This window comes from Oreochromis aureus, linkage group 8 (genome assembly GCF_013358895.1).
Source record: "Oreochromis aureus strain Israel breed Guangdong linkage group 8, ZZ_aureus, whole genome shotgun sequence".
Taxonomy (NCBI): domain Eukaryota; kingdom Metazoa; phylum Chordata; class Actinopteri; order Cichliformes; family Cichlidae; genus Oreochromis; species Oreochromis aureus.
The window spans coordinates 11,757,990-11,785,024 of NC_052949.1; the positions used below are offsets into that span (position 1 = coordinate 11,757,990).

Here is a 27,035-nt window from a genome sequence, read left to right on the forward strand (position 1 = left end):
CTCCCAAAATGTATTTCTCATTGTTGCATAGGTAAGATGGAAGGACGTTCATTAATCATCTGTTCTAGCACACCAACAGAGAGCCCTGCTCTGTGTACCGCCTTCCTTGCAAGCACCCCTTGGTTCTTAAAAAGAGCAAACGATCAGCTCTTCGGTTTGACTGAAATAAGCAAGCAGAGTGCTCCTCAGTATTCATTTATTTCCATGTTTCATCTTGGAGGCAGAGTTTTGAGAGGTTTCTGTGTGAGGGTGTAGGCTTTCACACTGCGTTAAGATAACAAGCGGATACGGTGCAGTGACTTTACCTTAAGCCTTAATGCTGGAAGCATGCTGGAGCCCTACCTGAAATGCTAAACAACCTGATGCGGCGCACTGCAGAGTGCACATCGCGAAAAGCATAATTGAGCAGAGCGCTTTGGGTCTATCAGATGGCTTTCTGGTATTTTAAAATGTAAATGTGTTGAAGTAAAACCACTTTTTTGTGGCATGCGCATGAGTGAGTCTGTTTTATTTTCTGGCTGAGTAACAACAAGTAATTGATTTACCTTATAACACCTTCCCAGGGAGGCTACAGTCAAATGTGGCCTCGGTGTGTGCTGGTCTGTTAAGCTCCCTGGGTGAAGTTGATCAAGCAATACCAGGAAAGGTTTACCTTCAAAATAAAAGGCTGTCTACAGCTACAGCAACGAACGGTGGGCAAGAGAGGTGAAGAAGAGAGTGCAGGCAAGGAGGAGTGGGTGGGGACCAGTGTCAGGGGCGATTTGCGACAGAAAGGAAGGTTTACAAGATAATAGTGCGGGTTGGGAGTGACCAGAACTGACAAGATTAAAAATGAGTATTGGGACAACTCAAGTTGAGGCTGAGATGGTTTGGACATGTGCGGGGGATGGATAGTGGATAAACTGGGCAAAGGATGTTGAATATGGAGCTGCCAGGTAGGAGGAAAACAGGAAGAGTACAGAGAAGATGCAAAGGGTTGGGGTGACACAAGAGGATGCTAGGGTGAGATGGGGGCCTATGATTCACTGGCAACCCCTTAAAGACAGCAGACGAATTAAGAACTTCAAAATAAAACCTTATAATATCTCTCAGCCTGTGCACTTCCCAGACTTATGCTTTAACAAATCCATACTAAATTGGTTAAATTGGATTTCTGCAGGTTTTGCCGCAGCTTTTGGAACACACTGCGTTCAAAAGGATGACTTTAAAATGAAACAAGGGAACTCTTTAAACTAAGGATATAAATCCAGTAAATTTTTTCCATCGAAAGAATCGATTTTGCCCTACATTATTTATTTATTCTCCATGGAACTGTTGCCTTCTTGTTGAAAGATGGGACCGGAAATTGCTTCTTTTTTGCGTCTAACTTGACAGCCTGGTTGACTTTCTGTGCCCTGGCGGTGGCTTTAGGACCTCGCGGAGCGCTTCATTGAAGCACATGGTCGCTACTCATAAGACAACACTCCTCGCCAGTAATTGCTGTGGAATTGATGTCATTCCAGTGGGGCGACTGAGAGACAGCGGCGGCTCGTACCTTTGTCAATATTTTCATCGCTCTCCACAGTTTTCACTTTAGCGCGAGCGGCTTCCCACTTGGACATCTTTGAATGGGGGCGAAGTGAGTGGACTCGAATCAGCTGTCTTTGGGATTTCCTAAAGCACCGGTCATATACTTGATCATATTTCAGGAAGTCGTTTTATTTGTGGGGAGGCTCTTGCACATCAGCTGTTGTTGGACTGGAAGTGGATGATGGTTGCGCTGCAGTGAAAGACAGTTGGCTAGTCCCCCTCCACGCTTCAGCATCATGAACCCCGAGAGCTGGAGTGTGAAGTTTGTTATTTTGACAGCACTTCAGGCTTTAACTGTCACTTTGTCGGTGTGTGACAGCATGCTCTTAAAATCTGTCAAAGGTAAGAAGGGGAAAGAAGGGATCTTGCCATATGTTGCCAGGTAGGGTATACTGAAAGTCCGTGCGTAAAAGTAGCAGATTATTCTCCTGTGTTTTCTTTTAAATTACCGTATTAATGTTACATTTAAACGCAAAGAAAAAGCTTTATTTTTTGTCAGTTTAAATGACCCTGTAGCATCCGTCTATGTGCACTGTGTTTCTTGTGTATATGTGTTTTCCGATTCGTTCTGTTCTTCATTCGTGTCTCCCTTTTGGCAGCGTGGGATACATCATGTTTTATACAGGCAGTTGTTAGTAGCTACATCAGACCTACAGATATGTAACACATGCTGGGGTGCAGGGATACATCTTCAAGTACAAAAACTTGCTTAATTCATGGTTCACTCTCATTCTCTCCATGTGTGAGCAGCAGAACATGATTTTTTTATTTTTTGTTCAAAGTCCACCCACTGTGTACCTCAAAAAAGAGGAGCTGCTGTATAATTGATGATGCTGAAAGTCTCTTTAGTAATCAGTGGCAACACTTTTGGCGTTTTGCTGGTGCTTTTAAAAGCATACTACAAGGCACTTTAAGCGTACTTCACTTTTTCAATTCCAGGGTTTCTCTAGTGTTAAATGTAAAAATAAAAGCCCCATAGTTGATGTGAAGTTAATCAAGTGAGAAGCTTTTATGAAGCCTGAATTATGTGTATGGGTTCCCAGCAGCATATGACAAAGGGGCTGCACTGAGGAGATGTTCAAATGTGAAGTCAGGTTGTTTTTAATATACTAGTATGTGCTTGTTTGTTTGTTTGTCTGGCATTGTGACTGCAAGCTTTTGGGCTCGTGTCATCTGAGTCACCAGCATTCTACGCCCTAGGTGAGATTCAACAAGGATGCCACACACAGTAAAATTGCAACTGTGGTGAGTGGAGGAGCTGCATTTCAGTAACTTCTAAACACACTGACAGTCACGACACTCGCTGTGTGAATCCTGGGAATTAATTACCAGGAAGGGCAAATGTGTAAAACTGGGATTGAAGTATAAGGAAGTTGTTCATTTATTCATCAGCAGTTCATCATCGTCAGACGTTAGCCTTGATGTGCATTTCCCGCGGGGCCAGGCCCATCGAAAACCATCATTGTCAGTTGATCTGTCTGTGAGAGTCTGAGATTGTCTGTATCGGCAGAATATTACCAGCTTTTAAGTAATTTGGGCTGATGGAGAAAAATTGATGGAGGGTATTCTTCGTTACGACCCGCAAAAAAGTTTGCAGCAACGATTTTGGTGGTCCCTTTAATCATTAAGACATTTCTGACCAGACAAAACAAGCAAAACAAAGATGGTATATTTTACTTTCTAAACTTGAGAGGGATTTTTTTTTCTTCATGATTTCTTGGACAAGTTGTACAAAAAATAATTTTTGTGATCAATGAAAGTAATTAGTTGCAGCCTTACTTAATGCAAAGCATAATTAGTGAGGATAATTACTGCTCATTTTCATGTGGCTCTACTTCGTCTCTGGACTGTGGGTTTCATCCAAATCTGAGGCAGCTGAAGGAGAAGGAGCGACTCAGTGCAATGTTGTGTTTGCATACATATTTAATGACACCCTTCCTTCAACTTTCATGTCGATTTTTCTCCCTGTCTGTCTTATGCATGTTCCTGTCCTGGCTGGGCATCGTTTGTGAATGATTTCCTCCCATTGGTTGACACATTTTAGTGTCAGTGAGTATTTACGAGCCAGATGTACTGCTTCGGCCAACATGACTGCCTCTGCCTTGAGCGCTGCATGCAGCTTGCGTGCTGCACCCTCAGACAAACGAAAGCTGAGCTGTGAATATATTTTTGGACTGTAGTAAAAAATTCCTTTAGCAAACAGTGTCCTCCCCTAGAGAGACATTATCACCGTGATGTGACCCATCTCAAGTCTAAGGCATTTAGTATCTTCTCAGTACGAATGGATTCAGTTCTTCCAGATGAGTTGTTCAGGATATTTAAGACCCAGGAGACTGGTAAGAAGAACTGGACGATCTGTAGTTGTGCATCAAGACAGATTGATCAACCAGTCGTTGTTCCGCAGTGGGGATATTTGTATATAAGAGGGAAAATATCTGGACTGTGCTCATGTGGCCTGACCCTACATGTGTTACATTAATTTCTTCAAATCTGCCGTGGACTTGTTTGACCTCTCCAGCAAACGTTTAAAACACGAGCTGAAACCTGATCCAGGCTCTGGACTTTCTCGTTTGGCTTTCACACCCAGACAGGTCAGAGTTCGACTCAGCATGTCATTCCCAGTCTGTCTTCCCTTGTTTGGTCAGAGGGGTCAGTTGGCTGTGATATGTCTTCCCAGTGTCAGATCTGTCCGTGGTAATTCAAGTTCCACCCCATCAGTATTTCACCCCAAAAAACATCACGTTAATATATACATTACTGTATAAAAAAAGAAAGAAATCACACTAGAAATTATCTTACAGAGGGATTACCGAAGCATCAATCCTAATGAAGACTTAAAGAAGTAAATAAAGAAGGCCCACAGCGGCTGCTCTTCTTCCATGTCCTGAGGAAGAATAACCTGGGAGCTGCTGCTGGATTCCTACCGCTCCTAGCGCTCCTACTGCCTGGGTGTTTGGGCCACAACTGAGAACAGGATGGCTGGGCAGAGGGTAATTAACACTGCCCTAAAAAATCATTGGCTGCCCTCTGCCACCCCTGGAGGGCATCGCCAGATCCTCCTGTCTCAGAAAAACCAGGGCCATTACAGGTGACCCCTTTTACCCCACCCACCACCTGTTTGACCCCCTGCCCTCTAGTCAGCGCCTCAGGTCAATCAGATCCCACACCTTCAGACTTGGCAGCCGCTTCTTCCCCTGTGACATTCGGACTGTTAAAAAACACTATCCCCCACACACCGCCCCTGCCCACTTACCTCACCAATCTGAGCCATGGTCTGAGTAACCCACATCACTCAGGCCACTCACATACGGACTCTTTTCAGACTAAGTACATTGGACTACTTCGAAGCACTTTGTTCTCCGTTGTGTAACTTTGTCTTGATTGTATATATTTCTCCAGTTAGTTATTCCTGCTGTCTTACTATTTGTATTTTATTCCTGTACAGTTGGCGTGGAGCATCCATAATGTCGTTGTACATGTACAATGACAATAAAGGCATGATGCATGAATATTGTGCAGAGGCGTAAAACAGTCAACAGACTATAGCTCATCATGCCTTGTGGCACCTATGCTCAATGTTAGCCAATTTGACTACATTTAAATTACAGCTTGGCCTTTATTTTTAACACAGCTATGCATTTGTAAAGTCTGAAGACTGCATCTGGTAGAGTTGTAATGCTAATTCTCTTCCTACCCTCATTACCCACTTTGTTAGTCAGGGTTGAACTCCCACTTTGGCTTTAGAACTGCCCTAATTCTTGATGGCATAGATTCAGCAAGGTGCTGCAAACATTTCTAAGATTTTGTTCCATATTTACATGATAACAGCACACAGTTGCTTCACATTTGTTGGCTGCATATCCTGTTCCACCAAATCCCAAAGGTGCTCTATTGGATTAAGATCTGGTGACTGTGGAAGCCTTTTGAGTGCAGAGAGCTCATTGTCATGTTCAAGAAACAGTTTGAAAGGGTTTGAGGTCTGTGACGTGGCATCTTGTCCTGTTGAAAGCAGCCACCAGAAGATTCTGTGATTATAAAGAGATGGTGAGCAGTGATACTCAGCTAGGCTGTGGTGCTTAAACAAAGCTGATTTGGTACTAAGGTTCCCAAAATGTTTCAAGAAAATATCCTTCAAACCATTACATCACCACAACCAGCCTAACTGTAAATAGAAGGCAGGATGGATCCATCCTTTAATGTTGTCATGGCAAACTCTGACCCTACCATCTAAATATGGGAGCAAAAATCTAGACTCATCAGAACCTGGTGGTAATGTGTTTCAAGTGTTCTTAAGCTGACTTTTGGTGTGGTCTTCTGCTGCTGTAGCCCATCAGCTTTTGGACTTTGATGATATATGCTTTAAGAGAGGCTCTTCTGCATATCCTGATTGTGAAAGGGGGTTATTTGAGTTTCTGTTGCCTTCCAATTCCTTTCTGTCACCAGTCTGGCCATTACCTTCTGACCTGTGGCATCAACAAAGGAGTTTCACCCAGAGAACTGCTGCTCTCTGATTATTTTCATTTTTTCAGACCGTTCGCTGCAAACCCCAGAGATGCTGAGTGTACGTGCATCTGCTAGAGTTAATACTGGTTATAGGTAAATGGTAATACCAGTAATTAACTTGGTTGTATCAAGCATTAATGCACTGAGCATTGCAGAAATGAACATACCACACTCAAACATGCAGGACACATGCACATCTGAGTAGCAGTCATTGTCTTCCTTTAAGGTTTGAAAAACAGAATTTTTTTTCCTTATCTAGCCACCTGCCAGATTTTACATGCCTGTTCCCGTCACAAAAGGAAGCAAGCTGCAATATGTTTCTTAATGGGCGCACATGTTAACAGGAGCTCGACAGGTCACCTCCTACCTTGGCCAGTTTCTGACAAATTGGCTGCAGTGAAATTCTGCTGTTGCCGGTTGCTTTGTCTGTGTCTGTCCGAGTTATGGTTCATAGGTGGAGCTGTGATGTATTTTTAAGTGAAGCAGCGCGAGCCGCACATCAAAAACTCAAGACAGTTTGAAGCACAACCTTGACCAGTCCAGGCTTGTTAAAAGTTTGGGTTGGTTGTTTTTGGTTTTCATATAAAAAAGAAAATAGTAGCACTTTTTTTAAAAATTGTAATTTGATACACCTTCATTGTTTCTGTGTGACGAAACCTCAAAATCTGTACAAATTACAATGATACGACGAATAATTATGTGAATCCTTACATTTTTATCTGGGAATGTCAAAAGAGTGCGTGTGCACAAATTACTAACTTGAGAGCACAAGAGCGAGTATGATTTAGTAATGACTTTTTCCCTTCATGAAACCTCCCAGGAAAAAAACGAATGTTTTGCAGTTTTGCCATAATGAATTAGTTACATGAACAGAATTGATGTATATTTAAATCAGAGTTGCATTATTTTCTGTTGATGCACTAATTGATTAATCAAATAACCATGCCAGAGCCATTTCAGCTTCGTCAGACACTTAAATGTCAGTCCCTGCTGTTGTAATCCTTGAGCTGTGTGACTTGTTAGGCGGCTTTGATTGTGCGCCAGGCATGTGCTTCCCATGGCAGAAAGGCCTTCTAGGGAGTTGTAAATTAAATCTATCACAGGAACCATATTAACAAGCTTTCACGCAGCTCCGCTTTAAAAGCTACCTGACACTGACCTTCGCTGCTGAGGCAAAGTGTCCAAACCAGGCAGCAAGCACAATCCATGCAGCAGGGAGGGACTGGGAGGGAGGAAGGGTAACATTGTCACCCAGCCGGAGGTGTAACAGCACTGGTTTCTCGGACAGAGTTAACCTCCTGCTGAGCCAAGGGGAAATTTTTGCTGCAGGACCATCTATTTCCCATAGAGTAATTATGTGCTGACATCAGGGTAGTGTGACAGTAAATGAGTTGAGTATATGAGAGAGAGAGCATACAAAAGAGCTATTTACCGGTAGAGGGAGCTTAGTGTTAAATGATTTGGTTATGACCCTAAATATACACCAAAAAAAATATATCCTCCATTAATAACAACCATTAACAGCCTACGTTGCTGTGGCTTTTGACACATTGCTACCTAATTAGATTTAATTCAAGGAGGCCCTGTTTTCCAGTATGTGTAGATTCCTGTTACCATGATGTCACATACAGGTTTCTATGCTTCCTAATGCAACCCTCTGGGTGTTGACATAATGACCCCCCAACTGAGTGAAGTGTTTACCGTGGAGCCGAGCCAATATTACCAGGCACTTTTCACCTTTGCTGAACAGTCTTTATGAATTCAGAGCTGTGGCTCCACTAACAAATTACAGGTAACAAGCAGAGGATTTGTCGATAAAGTGGTGAGCGTAATATTAAGGCCTGTTTTTGAAATGTGACACTTTCTTGGCTTTCTCTTTTTCATGTGGATCCAAGTACCAATTACTTTTAGCATTTATGTCTGCTTCTTAGTGTAAAAACAAAACAAACCAAAAGCCTGACAATAGTGACGGTCTTTAGTTTCAAGAGCTCAAAGTGGGGCGCTTGTTCAGCTGATAGGGATATTCTTTCTACAACGAAAATGAGAGAACCTAAAAAAAGAAGCCAGTCTTGATTTTTGTTTTTGGAACAATTTAGAGAATATAAAAATTGTGAATTAATTGCCTAACTGAATATGCTTTGATTTTACTCAGCTGGCTGACCACAACAAGCAGTCTGATGATCTCATCTTGGACTGTTGGAATTTGAGATGAGAATTTTTCATTCTTGACACGCATAAAAGAAACCTAGAAAAAAAGTCAGTAATACCACGATAATGATTCACCCTGGACCTAGAGAAGATCTTCAAGGACTCAAAGAGATAAGGAACATGATCAAAGTTCAGTGCTTTTGTGTGTCAAGGTCAATTACGAAAAAGTGTCTACTTGATGGATCTTCCTTTCGATGTATCGTTCATCATTCTGTTCCCATTCTCTTTGAATTAGCATAAATTGCCCACTCTGATTGGGGATAAATTGAGTTCGTGATATGCCTGTCAATCACCCATTAATAAATGAACAATAGCCATAGACCTAGACATTAACCTATTTTTTTTTTCTTCTTCTTTCTTGCCCCATGGCCTGATGTCAGAACCAATTTTGGGCTTAGAAACTTTTCTGGATCATGTCCCCAATCCAGTCAGAGCTCTGATTAAAGACAGTAAGCATCTGCGGACACATGCTCTTGATGAAGAAAAAAAGTGTTCTTTTTATTTGATTTGCTTTATCAAGAACACATTTCCATATGGACCCAAGGACATGACATTTTCATGCCTTTTTTCCTCATGTTGTGTCATAGTTCCACATGCAGAAGGTCGACTGAACTCATTACTCTGTTCTAATTAATTAATTCCACATGTTCCTATTTCATGTCCATTTTCTTGGTTTTCATTGTCGCCTTAGTTAAGTCACCTATACAACAGTGTAAAAGTACTCCATTACAAGTATTCAAGCATTTAAATACACCCATTACTTTGCACTACTACTGTTATAATAATAGTCAAGCAATTTTTTATTGCAGTAGCTGTTCAAGATGGGGCTAATGTTTCATTACTTTACATGACATTAGACATTTTAGTTGAATCTGCTGTTGACTTTGCCTCTGGGGGCATCGGCCAGTGTTTCAGGGGTCCAGGGTAGCTAAGAGATATGTGTAAATCTGTTCCAAGACTTCCTGTTCCATGTGTCAACTCATTGCATTGTTTATCTTCACACTGTAAATAAAGACACATTTAAGCTGAACTGTCAGATAAAAGCAAGACTTTGGATCTGCATCCAACCAAACACGCTTAAATGTTTTTGGTCCCTACTCATGAGATTACATACCGAATCCAGGAAGTTACCAGTGCTAAAAATGCTTTCTCTGGTGGACAAAAGTAGAGAAGCCTAAATGATTTTTAAGTCATGATTAACAGCAGCCTAGAGGTACAAGTTATGCTACCTATAAAAAGTCCATCAACTCTATAAATCTTTTTTGTGTCTGTATGCCAGAGCAGATCAGCTTCAGGGCAATAATTGGTTACAAATTGCAGAACATTTTTGAATTTTAATTTTCTACTGTTCCAATATGCCCCTCTGAACAGCTTCCACAGCAGAACCAGTGATACCCGTAATGGTTAATGTTTAATGCAATATATAGGCAAAATGATGGATACTGTATACTGTAGAGGTTGCATAAACCTAGGGTGTTGTTACATTGTCAGAGAGAGCCATATGTTTTTGTAATGAGTAATATTACCACTTTGTAATCCTAGTGAATATGGTTTCCAGATTTAGATTTTTTTCTTCCTGCTGTTCCTTATCTTTATTGTGTAGAAGTACACATACTTATCATTGATACAAGTAGAATCTATGTTTGTACATAAATGCTTATTTACTATCCACTGATTTATAGCATTCACTGTTGCCTAAACTGTAGTGGTGTGAAGGACAAGGAGCTCAGATGGTACTTGACACTATGGTACTTGAGTTAATGTTGCTTGGTTCACACCACTATAAACTTGTCTAAAACAGTTGTGGATTCATGTGTCCTCTTCACTTGTTTTTGTACCGTTGATGGGGTTTTGCTTGTCAAAGAGTCTCCTTGAGGCTGTCAAAGGCGTTGTTTTTCCCATTTCAAATCTTAACATTTTCAAGATCGGAGAGAATTGCTGTCAAAGTCACTTTGGAGTGTGTCCTTGTGGGCTTTTGTTGTGCCAGTCATCAGGCTAAGAATGGCTGTCATTTGGATTGCTCTTGATTGATGTATCCACATATGTGAAGCCTGTATCCCATCTCAGTGAGGACCTGCATGCATGTGAGGGGCACGGCCTCATCAAGTGCGCAGATAAAAAGAACAGCATTTGTGTTGGAAAAACCACAATTGTTATGAATACATTATTATATGGTTGTCTGTCAAAGAGAGAGTTGTGGTTCCAAACAACTGGGCTCTGGGATATAATAAAGCAGAAGAATTGTGTTGATTTGTGTTAGTGTGATGGATAGAAGGGAAAAGGGAAGAGTTGTGACAGGCTGGTAAGAATATGTCTGAGATCTGCTAAGAACTGAGGAAGGTCATCTGTTCCCTGCGGCCAGCAGCTCAAAGGCTGTGGAAAAGCATTCTTTTAGGAGCACTGACAATGCCAAGAAATGCTTCACTGTGAAACAGCATCAGGAAAAAAGTACATTTAGACTCTTTAATGTCTAGGATAAAACTGGTCTTGTGGCTGTTCTTTCAGAGACGCATAAATGAAGCCAAAATGTTAAAAAGTGCAAATTTTACAACCAGACTTTGGCCCAGTTTTAGCACAAGTGCTTCTGTTGCTCTAGATCAATAAATCAGTGGTTTCTGCTCAAGGGTCCCTAAGATTATCAATGCAGCAGGAAAACAAACAACGATCTTTCTTAGATTTCTAGAACCCTGGAGGGAGCATGGCTCTACAGTTGGAAATTGAAAGGTATTAAATATAGGATGGATGGATTGCTTTGAAATTTTGTAAAGACATATTTTTTTTTTGTCTCTAGAGGAGGAATATTTTTGACTTGACTACCAAAAGGTTTAACTTTAAACTTGAAATATCTCTATCTTTTAGATGGATTGCCACAAGATACCCTACAGGCTTGCTTTACTTTTCTTTCTGCACCATAATGAAACTGACATCTGCAGTTTTGAGTACAGTGTCTTTTGTCATTGGATCAACTGTATCGCGATATAAAGTTTGCATGTGTTTCCCAGGTACTCTGGCCTCCTCTCAAGAGTCCTAAGTCATGCATATTAGGTTAATTTTCTTTGTGTTAGCCCCTGGTGAAGTGTCCAGGGTGTACCCGGTCTCTTGCCCCATGACAGCTGGGATAGGCTCCAGCTCAGGTGGAAGGAAGAAGGTGGATGGATAGATGGATGGATGCTAAAGGAAAGCAATTTAGGAAAAGCTGTCATTACTATTTAAGTCGAGTTTATTGATAGAATAGTCAGCAATCCCTGACTAAATTCTTGTAAAAAATTTTTTAAAACAACCTCTGTGCTTTGAGGGTCGGGAACTAGAGTCAAATTTATCCCAGATTCAAATCTTTGGTGCACTTGAGCCACAAATCACTCAGTTTATTCTTAGAGTGAATATTGTGCACCTTCAATCAACCAGTCAAACACAGTAATGCTCTGTAAAATAATAAAACACTGACTACACATGCTCAGTATGTAATAGATTTTGGGTTATTTTTCTTAAGAATGCTGCTAGGGAAAGCCAGAATTATTGCTTTATTCAGTCATGGATCTGTATCACGTTTCCGTCACCCGCAGGCAAATACACACACAGTCGTATTTCTCAGTACACAGGCGCACCTCTCACCTAGCATTGACTTTATTGAGGCAATATAAGTGGTACAAGCTCTCATTGTGTACACTGGAACATAAAGGAAGGTGAACATGGCCAAAACTCTGCTTTATTAAGACCCCTGTTTACACTCTCTGTTATTGAGTATATAAATAAGGCACTGGGATCTGGTGCCACTTTTACCACTCCCTTAATGCTTCTGGTGGCTCTTATAACATTCCAGCTAACAAAAGTCACTTGCACATTGCATACACTGCAGTCCTGTCATGCTTCAGTTTTACCTAATGTCTTTCTCAAGCATGTGGAAAAGAAATGAGCCTGCCGACTATTTCCACTAATATAATGTCATTCATAAAAGCAGGAATTAAACCTCAAAGCACACCACATTTTCAAAAGGGTTATTCACTTGTGGACTTTGAAGTCAAGGAACCCAAAGCTCTATGGTTGTGAACCTCGTCTCCAAAGATGATGAGGTTCATGCCTCAATATAAATCATAAATCGGCTAACCACAATGTGAACCTGACCTTTCTCTGTCAAAGCTTTCCACGGTTTTCCCCCTATCTCTTGTGTTTATTTGTCCGTACCTTCCTTAGAGGTTGCCATCGGTTCCCTTACTCAGCATGTCCACCTCCCCCAGACAGTGTGGTTTTCTGGGACTAATTAGAGTAGGAGTACTTCTCTTGTTGTTCTGTGTATTATGCCGTTCCGTCCTTGCCCAAGCCTGCTTCTCATCATCAGGATGAAGTTGCATAGAGACTGCTGAGCAGGTCACCTCTGGCTCTCTGCTATCAGCTGGAATGGGTCTGTGATGTACTCCAGAGTGGTGGTATCCTCAGAGGGTAACCAGAACAAAGCTCAGCTGGGGTGTGTTGTGCCTGACCTGGCTTACTAATGCTGGATAACAGGCAGACTCAGCAATTTAGATGGGTGAGTCATGTGTAGAGAGACAGCAGGGGACAGAAACCTCAAAGGAAGAGGCTTGAATCTGCTGGAAATAATAATCAAGGATGAGTATATTCCCTTGAGTATGCTTTATGTTTATGTGTGCTTAGAATGTTATTCAAAATTAAGATGGAGTGAAGTTTCAAGTTCAAAATATTATGCATACACCGACCACACGCATAACTTTCCACAAACGCACTGACATCAAACTCAAACTAAATCTGTCTCTCTGCTGTTTGGAAGTGCTCAATGGAGTATCACTGGGAGAAAACAGAAAGCAAGCAAACAATTGATTTAGTATGTTTGCTCTGAAACAAATGGTGCTAACAACCCCTGCTGTTTTAGTAAGAGACCCAAGCTGAAAAATAACTTCCCCAATGCGGGGAGCTGATTACTGCAGGAACCCTGTTAGCAGTGTCCTCCAGAGGCTCACTATTGCATTCTGGCTCAGTACGTGCTCATAATGTGCTGTTTAGAAAAGCTGCAGCTTCTGTCTTACTTAAAGGTAGTAGACTTGCTCGGGTAGTGGTTGTTTTCCCGCCGTTTCCTGTCGGCTCACTTTGGGGACGCGAGTATTGGATTTGGAGACGAATATATTCTTAAATGACTGGCAATACAGCAGAGCCCCAAGTGTTGTAGCCATTCGGAGGCTCAGTTAACACCCTGTCAGAACAGTGAGAGAGGAGATAAAAGCGTGCTGGGAACAATGCCCCAAAGCTACGTCTAATCCCTGCACTGCATTCTGGACACTGGCCCTGTGTTAGGAGTTATCGCAGCAGCAGCAGCAAGTCAAGCCGTCTTCGCTCAAAACTCTCCATTAGTCAAGAACTACGGAGATTTATGCAGCTCGAGTGTGAGAGTGGGTGGTTACGGTTTTGCCACAAGTTAAGAGTTTTCATTGCTTGATGTCTGAGAGTGCCATTTAGTGTTGTTGTATTTATGTCTTTATGGCAGAGGAGAGGGGCTCCATTCTACTGATGGTCTATAAAAAGAAGACAAACATATGTTTGGGAACAGCTTAGATATAATGGAAATGGCATTTTGTCAGCGTAGATAATTGTTAGCTATGAAAAACAAATACATTCAGGGAGCATTAATTGCACGCTGTGATGCGGAAAAGCCATCACATATACAAACGCTGTGATTCCGTTGAAGTGACACTTTATATTACAAGGCAGCTCTACTGTCAGGTTGTGCTCTGACTGATGCTATTAATGAACACCAGGCTCAGGATTTAATAGCGAGGAGGAATTCGCTGTCAGTATTGTTTGAAGAAAATCAGTTTTGAAAATGTTCCTCTTGTTTGTGAACACAGAACAGAATGTGGACATTGTCTTTTTTTCTTTCTTTTTTTACAGATACTGAGAGAATTTAGAATAAAGAACACTTTTTTTTTTCTGCATTCTCACTTGGTTTTTATATTTTCTTTTATAGGAAATCCTCCGAGCACTGTTGTTCCACACAGACCGACAGCAAGGCAGAAACACTATGGGACTACAGTACCTCTTCAGCTTGTTGGAAAAGACTGGAAACCAATCAGCCAGCTCAAATCCCAGGTGGACAATAGTAGCCGTTTATGTTTTTACATTTTTTATTTTACTGTTTGTCTAATTTTAAGCATCTGTTCATCTTACAGTCGATCAATTGTCTTTGCATATTAGTATTACTGTGTTTTTATATATGGTGTTGTGTAAGTGTTAAACCACATCTCATTTCTTTATATTTTGCTAGGAAAATGGGAAATGATATACAGGGCAAAAACAAGACTTTGTGCAATTTTAACAACCTTGAAAGTCAATATTTGGTATTACCACCTTTATTCTTCAACACAGCCCAAACTCCCTTAGGTAAGAAGTCTTCAGAAATAGTTCTCCAGGCTTCTTGAAGGAAATTCAAAGCTTTTCTTTGGATGTTTGCTTGCTTTCCTGTCAAGATGATCTACCACTGCTTCAATGCATTGTGGTCCAGGCTCTGAGGAAGCTAATCCATGACTGATAGTGATCCATTGTGGTTATTTTTTTAAATATCCAGGTGTGCTTTTACTGAATTGGCAGTATGTTTGCAATTATTGTCATGCTGAAAAAGTAACAGTTTCCAGGTGGATCAAAATTGAGTGGCACCTGAAATGCAACCAAAAACTATGACTGAGCCTCCACTGTGAACATGTTGTGAACATACTGAGAATATTTGAACCACCTGATTCAAATGATGTTCAGTCCACGTCTTGTTTAATTTGGCATACCTCAATCTTTTGTTTTCCATTTCTTTCTTTAAAGATGGTTTTTTGACAGGCACTCCTCCAAAGGGTCTGAGTTGAGTCTTTTCTTGATTTTTACTTGTTTTTCTAATATTTTAAGGACATGACTTGCAGATACAGTTTATCTGCTATGGATAGTTTTTAAGGCCTCCAACTTCTTATTTTGTCCTGTACATTGTGGCTGAAAGCTCACCGTGTTGGTGCACAAATCATATTTTTGCCTATTAAACTGTTATTTTGGTATTTTTATAAATTCGATGTGCCTAAAAGTGAACATTTTTCTTTTTCTAAATTTTCTGTTATGTGTAGTTGCAACACTGGTTTATCCCTTGCTTTGCATGCCTTTTTAACATTTGAATAATTCATAGGTTAGGGTTAAGTGCCTTGAAAAGCAAAAGTACATTCCTTTTACATGGTGAGGTGAAGAACTGGTCTGAAAATGAATAGAAAATCAGCCAGTGTTCAAAGTCTCAGGATCAACTGACACCTATTTTAAAAAAAATACAAGTGCAACTCAACTCCTAGTACACTAAAGTTATATTTGGAAGGCAAAATGATGGGGTCATTGGGGTCAGTTTAACACAGCTTTTCCATATATCCTGAACTAATTTTGCATGCTTGCATTATTTTTTTTTTTCCCATACAAAAACTAAACGATTTTACAAAAACCAACGACTACCAGCATCAAAATTATTAGTCTCCATGATTTATTTGTACCTCCATTTTTTGCTGGGTAACAGTCTGCAGTCTTTTGTTGTAGTTTTCAGCAAGTCTCAAACATGCCTCCTGAGCAATCCAAGCCCATTCTTCTTTGTCCAATATCTCAAGCTCCTCCAGATTTGATGGTGTTCTTGGATGGACCTTGGTCTTCAGTTCACCCTGCAGATTTTCAGTGACATTTAAGTCAGGGCTTCGTGTAGGCTATTTTTTTTTTATTTATCATTTTAAAAGACAAAGTGATAATCCAGACTCAGTTTTGCTGCAGATTGCTTACAGTTTTAGTTCATATTCTTCATGATTCCTTCCACCTTGAAGAGATTCCCAGTTCCAGATGCACTGTAGCATCCTCACAGTATAATACTTCTACCACCGTGTTTCACTTTGGGGACTATTCTTCTAGTTGTATGCCTGTTCTCCAAACATAATCAACGTTTCTGTGGCCAAAGAGCTCTAGTTTCGTCTCATCTGACCAACGAACGTGCTTCCAGTATGCGTATTTTTTCTTCAGATTGTCCTTAGCATACTTCAGTCTGGCTTGAAAGGATCTCTTCTGCAGAAGTGGTGTTGTATTTTTCCTTGGTCAGCAAGCTCGCAGTCTATTCCTGTGCAGCGTTCTGGTGATTGTCTTCTTTGAGACTAAAACTCCTGATGTCAATCACTAGTGTCTTGGCAGTTGTTCTGGGATCTTTAGTCACATTTCTCACTATTTTTCTTTCCAGAGTAATTGAAATCTTTCACTACCAACCTCTTACTACCTCTGCCAGGCTTGTGGCTTTCTTTGAATTTCTTGATCATACTTTTCACTCCAGTTCTTGACACTTGAAAACATTGTGATAACTTTGTATATTCATCTTCTGCTTTGTGAGCATCAACAATTCTTTGTTCGAAGTCTAAACTGATTTCTTTTGGTTTTGGCATGCTCACTTAAGTGACAGCTCCAAACCCTGGTTCGAGTTTTTATACTGTGTGTAAAGTGGAAGATAACGCTCATTTCTAACTTGTTCTTACAAGGCTTGAGCATTCCAAGGTTAAAGCACATCATTGCACAGCAGTTGTTTCTGTTTAGGCTCAATAAAAAGATCTGTTTTTCAGGTGGCCAGTAATATTGAACCTATTTTTTGTGTTATTGTATGCTGATAGCAGTGATTTATGCTTTCTATAGTAAACTGATATGTGTAGAAATGCTATGTTGAATACTTATCTGGAGCTATGATGTATACTCTGCATGTGCTGCAGAATATTATTAACGGTATCATATCAAATTCAAATTGATTCAAATCAATATCAAATTGATCTGGAAACTAAATTAGCACAGGCATCTTTTCTGCAGTAATCTATGTTCAGAGGTAAGTTCACTAGTACCCATGCTACAGTATTGTTTAGCAGGTTTGTGTTGTTGGGAAACTAGTATACTTAATCAGATTGAGAAAAATAAAAACTTGGGGTGGTCAGAGTTGTTTATATAGTAAAATGAGTTATTTTAGCCTTAAATGGACTTTGGTGGATATAAATGAGATGGTATTGTAATGACGTAAAACTGATAATATTTTCTTTTTAAGTATATGTGTATGGAACGTCATTGTAGCCTGTTGCTAGGTGATTGCAAGGCAATATTGGCTGACCTAGTAATACCTGATATAGATAAGAACCTTCGGCGGCCTAACACCTATCTGAGTGCCAGGTTTGGTTGTTCTAATCCTGGGGGCTAGTAAGATGACATAGCCTGTCAATGCATGGTCCAGGGCCTGGCTGCTGGATCTCCAACCAAGTCTCTGCAAAACTGACTATGAAACACAACTGAATGATGATATTTTTTTGGCTAGCCTAACTATCTTGACAGTTTTTTTTCATCTCTTATTCATGTAATCTGACAATTAACATTGCTTGTGTATTTAACAGATAGTCATAGTGTAGGAGTCATTTAAACTCAATGCAATCTGAAGTGAATTAAAACAAAACAGATCACTAACTAACAGATCAGGACCAGCAGTTAGGTAAAATGTATTTAAATGAATTGGATCACACACAGTCAGCATAATCAGCATTGTTTCTTTATGTTAATATTTCAAGCACAGACAGCTGTTCGATATCAGCATCTGAGAATGGAAGAAAGCACTAAATGACCCGCTGGAACATCGATGAAGTGTTTGAAATGTGGGCTCCTTGGCTCAGTTTGTTGATATAATCCCAGACTATACAAACAAAGTACGTGGCTGCAGGCAGACATAAAAGCACAAAGCTGAGCTAAGCTTCCAGGTTGTGTTAATGACTGAATTCATTTGTGCATTAATTTGTTTTGTCTTAACCCAAACGATCAAGGTGCCACAATATTTCTTAACGAACACTCGCCGTGAAGGTGAAATCAAGTGCAAATTTGTGTATACAACTGCCTAGTAACAAATCCAAATATCCTCTGCATCATCTGTAATTCATCTGAAGACAAAGATGGTTGTACCCATTATATAGTGTAAGCCTAACCATATGTTTGGAAAAATGTGTTTGCAGAAAATAGCAGAAGGTTTAGTCCCACAGACAATATTACTGCCTGAAACCTTAAGTGTTCTGCTTCCACATCCTCTTATGATCCACTAGACATTCTTCTTCATGGGGGGTGATGGATGACTTAACCCAGAGCAGTGCTCTTTGCTGCAGTTGACCCAGATTGAGCTGCATGTGTCAAATGTGTTTGTGTGTGCTTGTTGTTGCCCTGGCAATTTGGAAAATGTGAGACAGAGGAGGATTTCTCTCTTTTTTTGTGTGTGCTTGTGTGTCTGAGTGAGGGCACCACACTAAAAGAGAGGGTGTGTGTGTGTGTGTGTGTGTGCATGTGTGGGGCGGAGGGCAGACAGGAAGGCACGTTTGTTGCACAGCGTGACTGACAGAAGTGATATATATGACCCTGTGCCACTTCATCTGACTCTAACAGAGACGCACGGTGTTGTAACTCATTGGGTGTGAACACTCATGGGTTTCTGCAGGATTAATGTCAAATGCAATAGAAGCATAACGCTAATCCTCTCAGCTCTTGTTCTAAGATACAAAGTAGCTTCATAAGGATTTCCGACTCCTCTGATCAATTGAAAACAGTCGTCTTGCATCCTTTCTCACAGTGCTGGGTGGTTCAGTCAAAGTTTCATTCTGATTGGAGTAAAGTTTCTAGTGTTTTTTTTTTTTTTCACTATACTGCCACACAGCTATTTTCTAACTAATGCTGCGGCATTCGAACAGCAACAAGTGTCACAACAAGTCTTCCCTCAATCAAAAATCTGTGTGTGAGAGTCCAGAATTAATTATTCTTATCTCCTCTCCTGCTTGTTGTCTCTTCAGAGCCACCCAGCATCACTGAAGCTCCTGATTGAAGTGGAAAGTGAACAGCTGCTCCTGGCTCTAGAGAAAAATGAGTAAGTGTCCCTCTTTTCATACATGCCTTTAGCTTACAACTGAGTGGTTTCTGGAGTACAAATAGGTGACATATGCGGTGCCCAGGGGCTACAACTGGGGATCTATCCAAAGAACGAGAGGGAGGAAGTGTCTCTTTGCGCTGTGGTGTGGGCATGCCAGGGCTCTCTGTGCTCGAGTCTTTTTGTGTGCTGAAACAAAGACTTGAAAGATAGAAATTCCTGAAAGCATCAGCCAGACATTGATGAAAACCGACGTCTTCTTCCTTCTTCTCCCTCTATCTTTTCATTTGATCTATTGGCATAAGACGGGGGAGAAGGAGGCTTTGTTTGAACACAGCAGACACCCAGCGCTCTGCGTATTAAGATACTGTCAACACAGTGTCAGTTAAGGGACTGGTGAGGAGGAGTAACATCATTTGAAAGAGATGAGGTCATTGGCGGAGATAGATTTTGACAGAGATGTAGCTGCAGAAGTGTTAGGAGGAATATTTGTCATCTTTGCATTTTTACAGAAGGACTCATTCAATGTGGCCTCAGACAGTCGGAGTTGAGCGTACTGCTGAGAAGGATGGGACGTGATTGATGGAGCAATATGTTTTCCATCCAGCCTGCTGCCACACATGAGCAACCAGGAACAAGCAGAGCTGTCTGCGTGATGGAGAGAAAGCGGGCGAGGGAAGCAGCGAGAGAGTGTGAAAGGGTTTTTATGCCATCGTTAGCCATGAATCTCACTTGTTTTCCAGACTTAATATATGTAAATTCCACCTGCAAACTGTGGGACAAAGCTTTCAACACTAGCTACAACAATTTTTATGGCTTGCTTGCGCTGAAAATATTTTTTTTATTGGAAATCAGACTCATTTTTTGTTCGTGTTGAATATTCATGCTTTGCACAGGTGGGGATTTTGCAAAGCTGTCTTTCAGATTGTCAAATTTTCCTCAGCTACATTTCATTTTAAAATGGAAACAAAGCTTTTCCCACAATCAGCAGCAGTGGAAACACCTTACGTTCTCATACATCGCCCATGTGATTTTCATTCGGCATGACTGCCATCATTGTCCCGTAGCTTGAAATGTAAAGTCCTGTGTTAGTTTCAAAGCCATAGCCAAGAGGAACAAACAGAGATGATGGAGAGGTGCAATCTAGATCTTTCTAATGAGCTTGAGCATGATGGAACGACTTTAGTCAAACAAACCTCCGTGCTTTCCAAATACCAATCTGTCAGAATGTACTGTCAACGCTTGCAGCAAGTCTCGAGAAAAAGGTTTAATTACTATCAATGACTGTTCCGTCACAAGTCAAAATAATACTTCATCAAAATCAAAATAGCTACTTTATGCCATATACGTTTGACAAGACAAAACACACACAGAGGACGTGAGTTGAAAGAGGCGTGTTGATAAGTGTGTTGGCTTTGGTCGGTGTCGACAGCGAGAACAGAACCTGCTGTGCTGACATTTAGTGAAGGTTCTTGTCTGAGGTTGCTGGCAGACTGGCTCTACGTCGCTGATGAAACCCAGTTGTTCAAACACAGCCGGCATCTGTAGAGGTAGGAAAAAAATGTTCCAGGATGAAGAGATTTGAATTAAGCGCCCAGATTTATTTATTTATTTTGGGGGGTTTCTTTTCTTTTTCAGAAATCTGTTAATAAATATTGCTGGCTACAAAACATGATTGAGGTTTCACTGCACGGTTGAATGTGATCAGTTCAGCCGTAATGATGAACGTGGTCTGTGTGACAGAGTAGTGGTTGCTGCCTTTTTCACAAAGTTCATCAAATGCATTTTCTTTCACATTTTTTTAAATCCGTGTTGCAAAACTTAAGTCAAAAACACATTTTTCAGCTATTACCGGGTTGTTTTTAACTTAAAGATTAAAAACATCTAACGCATATCTTCATCCTTGTTTTTAAAGTGTTAGCCCAGGAAACCAAACCTTTAGACACAACCAAGCCAACAGTAAGGCAACAACTCTGGTGTATAGTTAAAAAATGCAGCTCTAACTGGCACCTTGTCATTTTCAATTACTGTATTAGTTTCAGTCAATATTTGAGAGGATCTCTGGTGTTTCTGTGATGGTGAGTTGCGTAGTGTCTGTGGCACTGATGACATTTGGAAAGCCTGCAACATGATGAAAACTCTTCGTGATTCTTGAAATGTGTTGTGTGCGGCGGTACGGAAAATGCTTTGGTGTCTGCTCTTTGGCATTAAGGGCTGCGGAAGCACGAGACACAGACTTCAGATATTCCTACAACATCCCTGGACACACTCACAAAGCAGCCTGTTGTCAGGATGGAAAGGGCGCTTGCCGCCTGGAGCAAAATGTCAACGTGTGTCAATGTGTGAACTTGCACTTTTAACTGTAGTTCAAAAACTTGCTGCCCGACCGCACTGTTGAACTAAAATATGTAAAGTAAAAAAGAAATGAAGGCAGAATGAAATAAGCTCCAGACTGCTACCTATTTGATTTAGATTACGCTTTTGGATGTATGCACATCAAATAAAATTTTATGTGGATCAAGTCACTGAAACATCCAGCAGGTATTGCTTGCAGAGGGATTCCATCTAAAGAATTATTAGCAGCGGTAAGACATTTTAAACATCCCCCGCTGCAGACAAATTAAAGTCCCTACAATACAGATGTTGAACATGATTTACATTTCCCACCTGTGAAAAATAATCTGTTTTTATGTGAAATGCATATTCAGCAGATGAGTATCGCATCGCAAGCTTCAGTGATCGCGCTGTTTGCCCGGTGGGTGTACATCATTCCACATTTTCTGACTCTAAAAGCTCCAGTTGAACGTGATGAAGCATTTACTACAAAGAGGTTGGCCGTCGTCCTCTTGAGATGCCACTAGGCGTCCTAGACTCATCTTCTTGGATCAGTTTTGTTAATAGGGGATGGTCAAAATGAGACTTGGTGTTGTCTTTGTTTCTTATTACTAGAAGGTTAAAGACCTTAATTACAGGCTGTGGCAATACTCAGAGGGAAAGTAAACAGAATGCACAGCATATACTACTGTATATATCTCATTACTATTGCATATGCTCTATCTGTTCTCATTTCCTTTGTCACTGTTTGAAGGATTCATTCAGATTCTTGCCTTTGCTGGGTGAGAGAGGCTTATGCACATTTAGTCTAGTGGTGACAGTTGCTGAGCTTTGACCTCAGGGTATTGAACCACTTCTGGTCAAGCTGTTATAGAAGCTCTTGCTGCTTTGTGCCTTTGAATGTGAAGCCTCCAGGCATATCAAGATGAGTCCCAAGCTAAGCAGGCAGCATGCTCTCCATCCATATTTCCCTTTCTAAATGGACTGCAAGAGACTGAAAGAAAGCCTGGGGCTCATCAGTTGGGTGGAGAATGTTTTTGGTTGCTTACGCTTGAGGTTTCTCTCTGCTCATCATGGCTTATAGCCTTGAGCATAATGTGCTTGGAGGTTTGCTATTCATCTTCTGGAGTCTTTTGTGCTGTCAGACAAACAATCGCAACGGAGCACACATCGATGCAGATCCACAATCCTAAAACTGGCCCTTTCCCTGGACAGAGGGCAGACAGGAAATGTTTCCTGGCTGCAAACTTCTTCTATCGCTCTGGTGCTTGGCAAAACAAAAGAGACAGAGTCCAGACACAGTTTGTCCTAGTTTGCGAATTGGACTTTAAGATGTTATTTGATTCCATGTCTTGGACTGGACCACTGCTGGCCTGTGACCTGTTGCTTCTCTCAATGAAGACATTCTCATGTCTCACTGAAAACACGGTTAGGAATCGGCCTCTCCTGGGGAGCTGAACAAACAAAAGGCTAAAGACTGCATAAGTGTTATTGTTCTCGTCTAAGCCACACACAGATTGTTTAAGGAGCATCAAACCAAAGATGCTCATGTGTATTAAATCGTTGCTCTTGCTATAGAGCTAAGACTGAGACAAAGACAGCATTAAATCTTTCTCCAGTATATACATGAAACGACATGGATTATTTTTTCTCATTATGATTTATACGAGACCAGAATGTGTGTAATAACGACTTCCTAACGATAATGTTTCTGAGTGCACCTTGCAGATATTGCAGATACACTCTTTTTTTTCTCCATGACAGCTTTTTTCTTAAAGGTGATTTTTCTTTTTTTAATGATTGATGCAATATTTGGCAGTTTCACTGCAGCACAGATGATTGGGTAACTATAGTCAGCTCCTACACTGTATTTTTTTTATTCCCCCCTGTTAAAGGTTGAAAGAATAGTCCTAAACTGTGCTGGCCTAAGTCTTTAATGCATCACCGTGAATGATCATCTCAGGGATGAACAAGAAAATCCATTTTTAGCCAGTGAAAGGGGGCGACATCATCAGCGTCGATGACGATTCCAACGCCCGTGAACGGCGATGAATTTTCATCAGTGACTTGATTGACTTTAGATTTGATGTTTATGTGCATTAAATTGCCGTCTGTCTGCTGAAGTGCCTTGTGTGCGTAACAAACTGTGCATTTGCTCAGGTGACATTTACATCAAATGTTTCAGCTTTCATTTCTGGTAAGTACACAGTTGATGTGTTCAGTGTGAGAAAACACTATCGTGACACAATTTACACACTACACAGGTAAGTTTGTAGCATGGTGTACTAAATGAAAAGGTATCTGAACTCATTTTTAAAAATTTTTGCCAGTATACAAATGTGAGAGGGCAGATTTGATCTAATTGTAGAAGGCTGTATCCCGCTAAGCCAACAACCAGTGATTGAAACCCAGTGATAACCAGTTTTCTTGAGCAGCACTTATGCTGTAAACCTATTGAATTTCTCCCCGTTGCTACCTACAGTACAAAAGTGTGAAAAAGTAAGGTGGAAGTTAATTTCATTAGGCGATCCCTAAATACATCTTCCCTCCAGATAATGTTATCAGCAGCCAGCTGTTAATGCTGCATATCCTGCATAGATCCAGTAAATGTATTTTTTTGAAAGAATGCGTCTCATGTATAGACAGAAATATACATGAGCTTTCTTTTATCACTGAAACACACAAACACACTATAGTCTAAAATTCATTCAGAACCAGGAAACCTTTTTCTCAGCGAAGGATGCACTGAAGCTTAACTAGCCTTTGTACCTTTCTTGTTACCCTTGCGGCTGCAAGGCCATGATACACTGTGATTCATTAGTTTCAAAGACAAGCCTTGGAAATAGGCTCATCTTTTCCAGAGCCTGCACCTTTTAACTACTTCCTTCAAAATGGAATTTTTTGGAAGGAGCTTCCCTCTTTTGAATTACCTTCTCAGAAGCTCCAATTATTTTCAAGCTCAGAGCTGTAATTAATAACTTGGACTCAATGTTCCTAATTAATTAGAAAGTTACACTTGAAAGGTCTTAGAAAAGCTTGTTTCTTCTTTCAGAATGGGAAACAGAAAATGAAACGGGCTTTTGTTATGATTATTTCTGTATATGTGTGTTTTAGTGATCTTGAAACCTTTCATTCCGGTCTGTAAGCTCACTTCAAAGCTCAAGGTGCAACAAGAACTGGGACCATTCACCAAATGCAACCTTGTCCCTCTCGAGTTTCCTTGTCACCTTTTTTTTTTTTCTTACTAAAATGTACACACCATCTAAATAAAGGCTGATATTTGCTATGTTTTAAGATGTCATTTGTGTCTGACATACTGTAGTTTTTCCCCTGGAATTGGAATAATTGGAGTTTCAGTTATCGAGGTTCAACTCTACATGTAGACCGTTTAGCACTGTGATTTTGAAATGTCAAAACAAAAATTCACAATAGCAAAGGACATTTTTCTAAGTTGTGAGGGACTTTTTCAGTCCCTTGCTCTACACTCGGAGCATTTTTCCAGATAGACCACAGGGGTCTCAAGGCTCCAGCTGGTAGATCTATTCCTTAGCCTCCCTCCTCTCACCACCAAGTACACAGCCAGCTGAAACCTTCTGAAAGTAGCAGTTTGTCTCTGGCGAACAAGCCATCGCTCCTCCTTAAAGAACTTATGGAAGCTCCTGCAAATAATAAAGATGCCTCTACTTTTAAATTCGGACCAATTTGGTTTGGTGTCTCTTGGTGATTGCAGATGATGGATGGGGAGCATTTCTTAAAAATAAAAACTTGGTTTCTTTTAACTAGTCGCCATCCCGTACAAAGGAGCAAAAATTTTCTGAGTGCTGCTTGTGTCTAGTGCTCAGGGTTTTGGAAATAAATGAACTGTAAAATACGGGGCACTAGACAGCCCTGATCCTTTTTGTTTCCTGTGTTTTGTATGACTCATTTTAAAAAGAAATACATTCTCTTTTGCAGCTAATCCATGAATTGAAAGTCTTAACAATAACCGTTCGATTTTACCTGTAAATGCCAGCCTGTCATTTCAAACAGACTCCAGTGCATGTTTCAGGATAAGATTCAATAAAAATGAATGAATAGAAGGGATTGTTAAATATAGACTAGGCCATGTGTTTTATTTTCACACCTATATGCAATTGCATTCTAACATTTAAGAAAGTATAATGTAATTTTCAGCACATCTCAGGTGTCTTCTACTTTCAGTTCTCCATCCATCTTGTGAATATGTGATGAAAAATCACTTCCCCTGAGTATCAGCTTAATCAAATTTCAGCCCTGTTTAACAGCACCATGGCTTCATCAGATATATTAGCATATATTAGTTTTTACATCTTGCATTATTGAACAGCATAGTTACATTTTTGTTTTGATTAATTTATTAAAGTACAGCGTTTGAGTAATAAATTATTTGGTGATTAAACTCGGATAAAGCTATATAGCAGATTGGACTCCAACAATGATAAGAAGTAGGACAGGACCCCCTAGAGTTTAGATGCTGGCGGTGGCGGAGATGAAGCAGGTGGAGGCATGACTCTCCAGCTGATCAGGATATGAAGGGGGCCACACGAATCTAAGTCTGGAAGGCAGAACAGAGGTTGAATGGGTTGCAGAAGACGGGCAAGTAAATGACTTGGCCAGAGTGATCGCGGCAGAATTGAGTTTGACAGTATGGGAAAGTGGAAGTGATGTAAAGAATAGACTATCAGCCTGAACACTCAGGAATGCGAGAGAACCAGTGAATGCAAATCTTTCTTACTGAACTTGCACATAAGCTTCATGTCACAACTGTGCTGAAGGTTTAAATGGCATCAATAGTAAATATGACAATTAAGATGATCTCTCTGTAAAGGTAAAAACCCTGCAATAATCTAGGACTATTACCACTTTTTAGACACAAATGAAGTTGTATTATCACTTTATATTAATGTTGCAAATGGGCAGGATGTTATCATTTTATTTACAGGTGGCTAATATGGCTATTGGGCAACTCTTAACATTTAGACAGATGCCCCAGTTAACAAGGTTAGCATTTAAGACCATTTCATACTTAACCGGTGTTGAAAATGGAAGATTTACTGACAGCTATTGCTAATGTGTTCAGGTCTAGTTTAGTTAATCTTCTGAAGAACATATATTTAAAAAATAAGATCCAAAATATCCAGTGACCTAACCTCCTCAGCAGAGGTAATAAGGACGTTAATGAGGCTAACGTGTTAACAAGATGACACTATATAAATAGAGTACAGATCACACTTTGCTTTTGGAAATTTTAATTCCATGCCTACAATCATGCCCATTTTATACACTTAATAAATTGAAATTACTCATGTGACATCATGTGCACATTGCATGGATGTTGGATGTGATACAACCATGGTTCTTAGGGGAAAAATGTATTTTTCACCCTTGTATTCCCTCGACTATCCAAGTACTAGTTGGCAGTGATTCCTGGAGGTTTCTGGGTGTTGCTGGATGAAACTAATTGTAAAGAAGGTCCTGCACCAAA

At 40.4% G+C, this 27,035-nt stretch overlaps 1 protein-coding gene across 1 annotated transcript in view; it reads left to right on the forward strand.

The window, feature by feature from the left end:
* The first annotated feature begins 1,435 nt into the window (after positions 1-1,435).
* Positions 1,436-27,035, forward strand: part of LOC116328806 (disintegrin and metalloproteinase domain-containing protein 12) — a 78,663-nt gene continuing 53,063 nt past the window's right edge. The window contains exons 1-3 of the mRNA XM_031750687.2: positions 1,436-1,911; positions 14,255-14,376; positions 19,125-19,198. Of these exons, the coding sequence (XP_031606547.1) occupies positions 1,806-1,911; positions 14,255-14,376; positions 19,125-19,198 (302 nt within the window). The 5' untranslated portion in view covers positions 1,436-1,805. The remainder of the gene's footprint in view (positions 1,912-14,254; positions 14,377-19,124; positions 19,199-27,035) is intronic.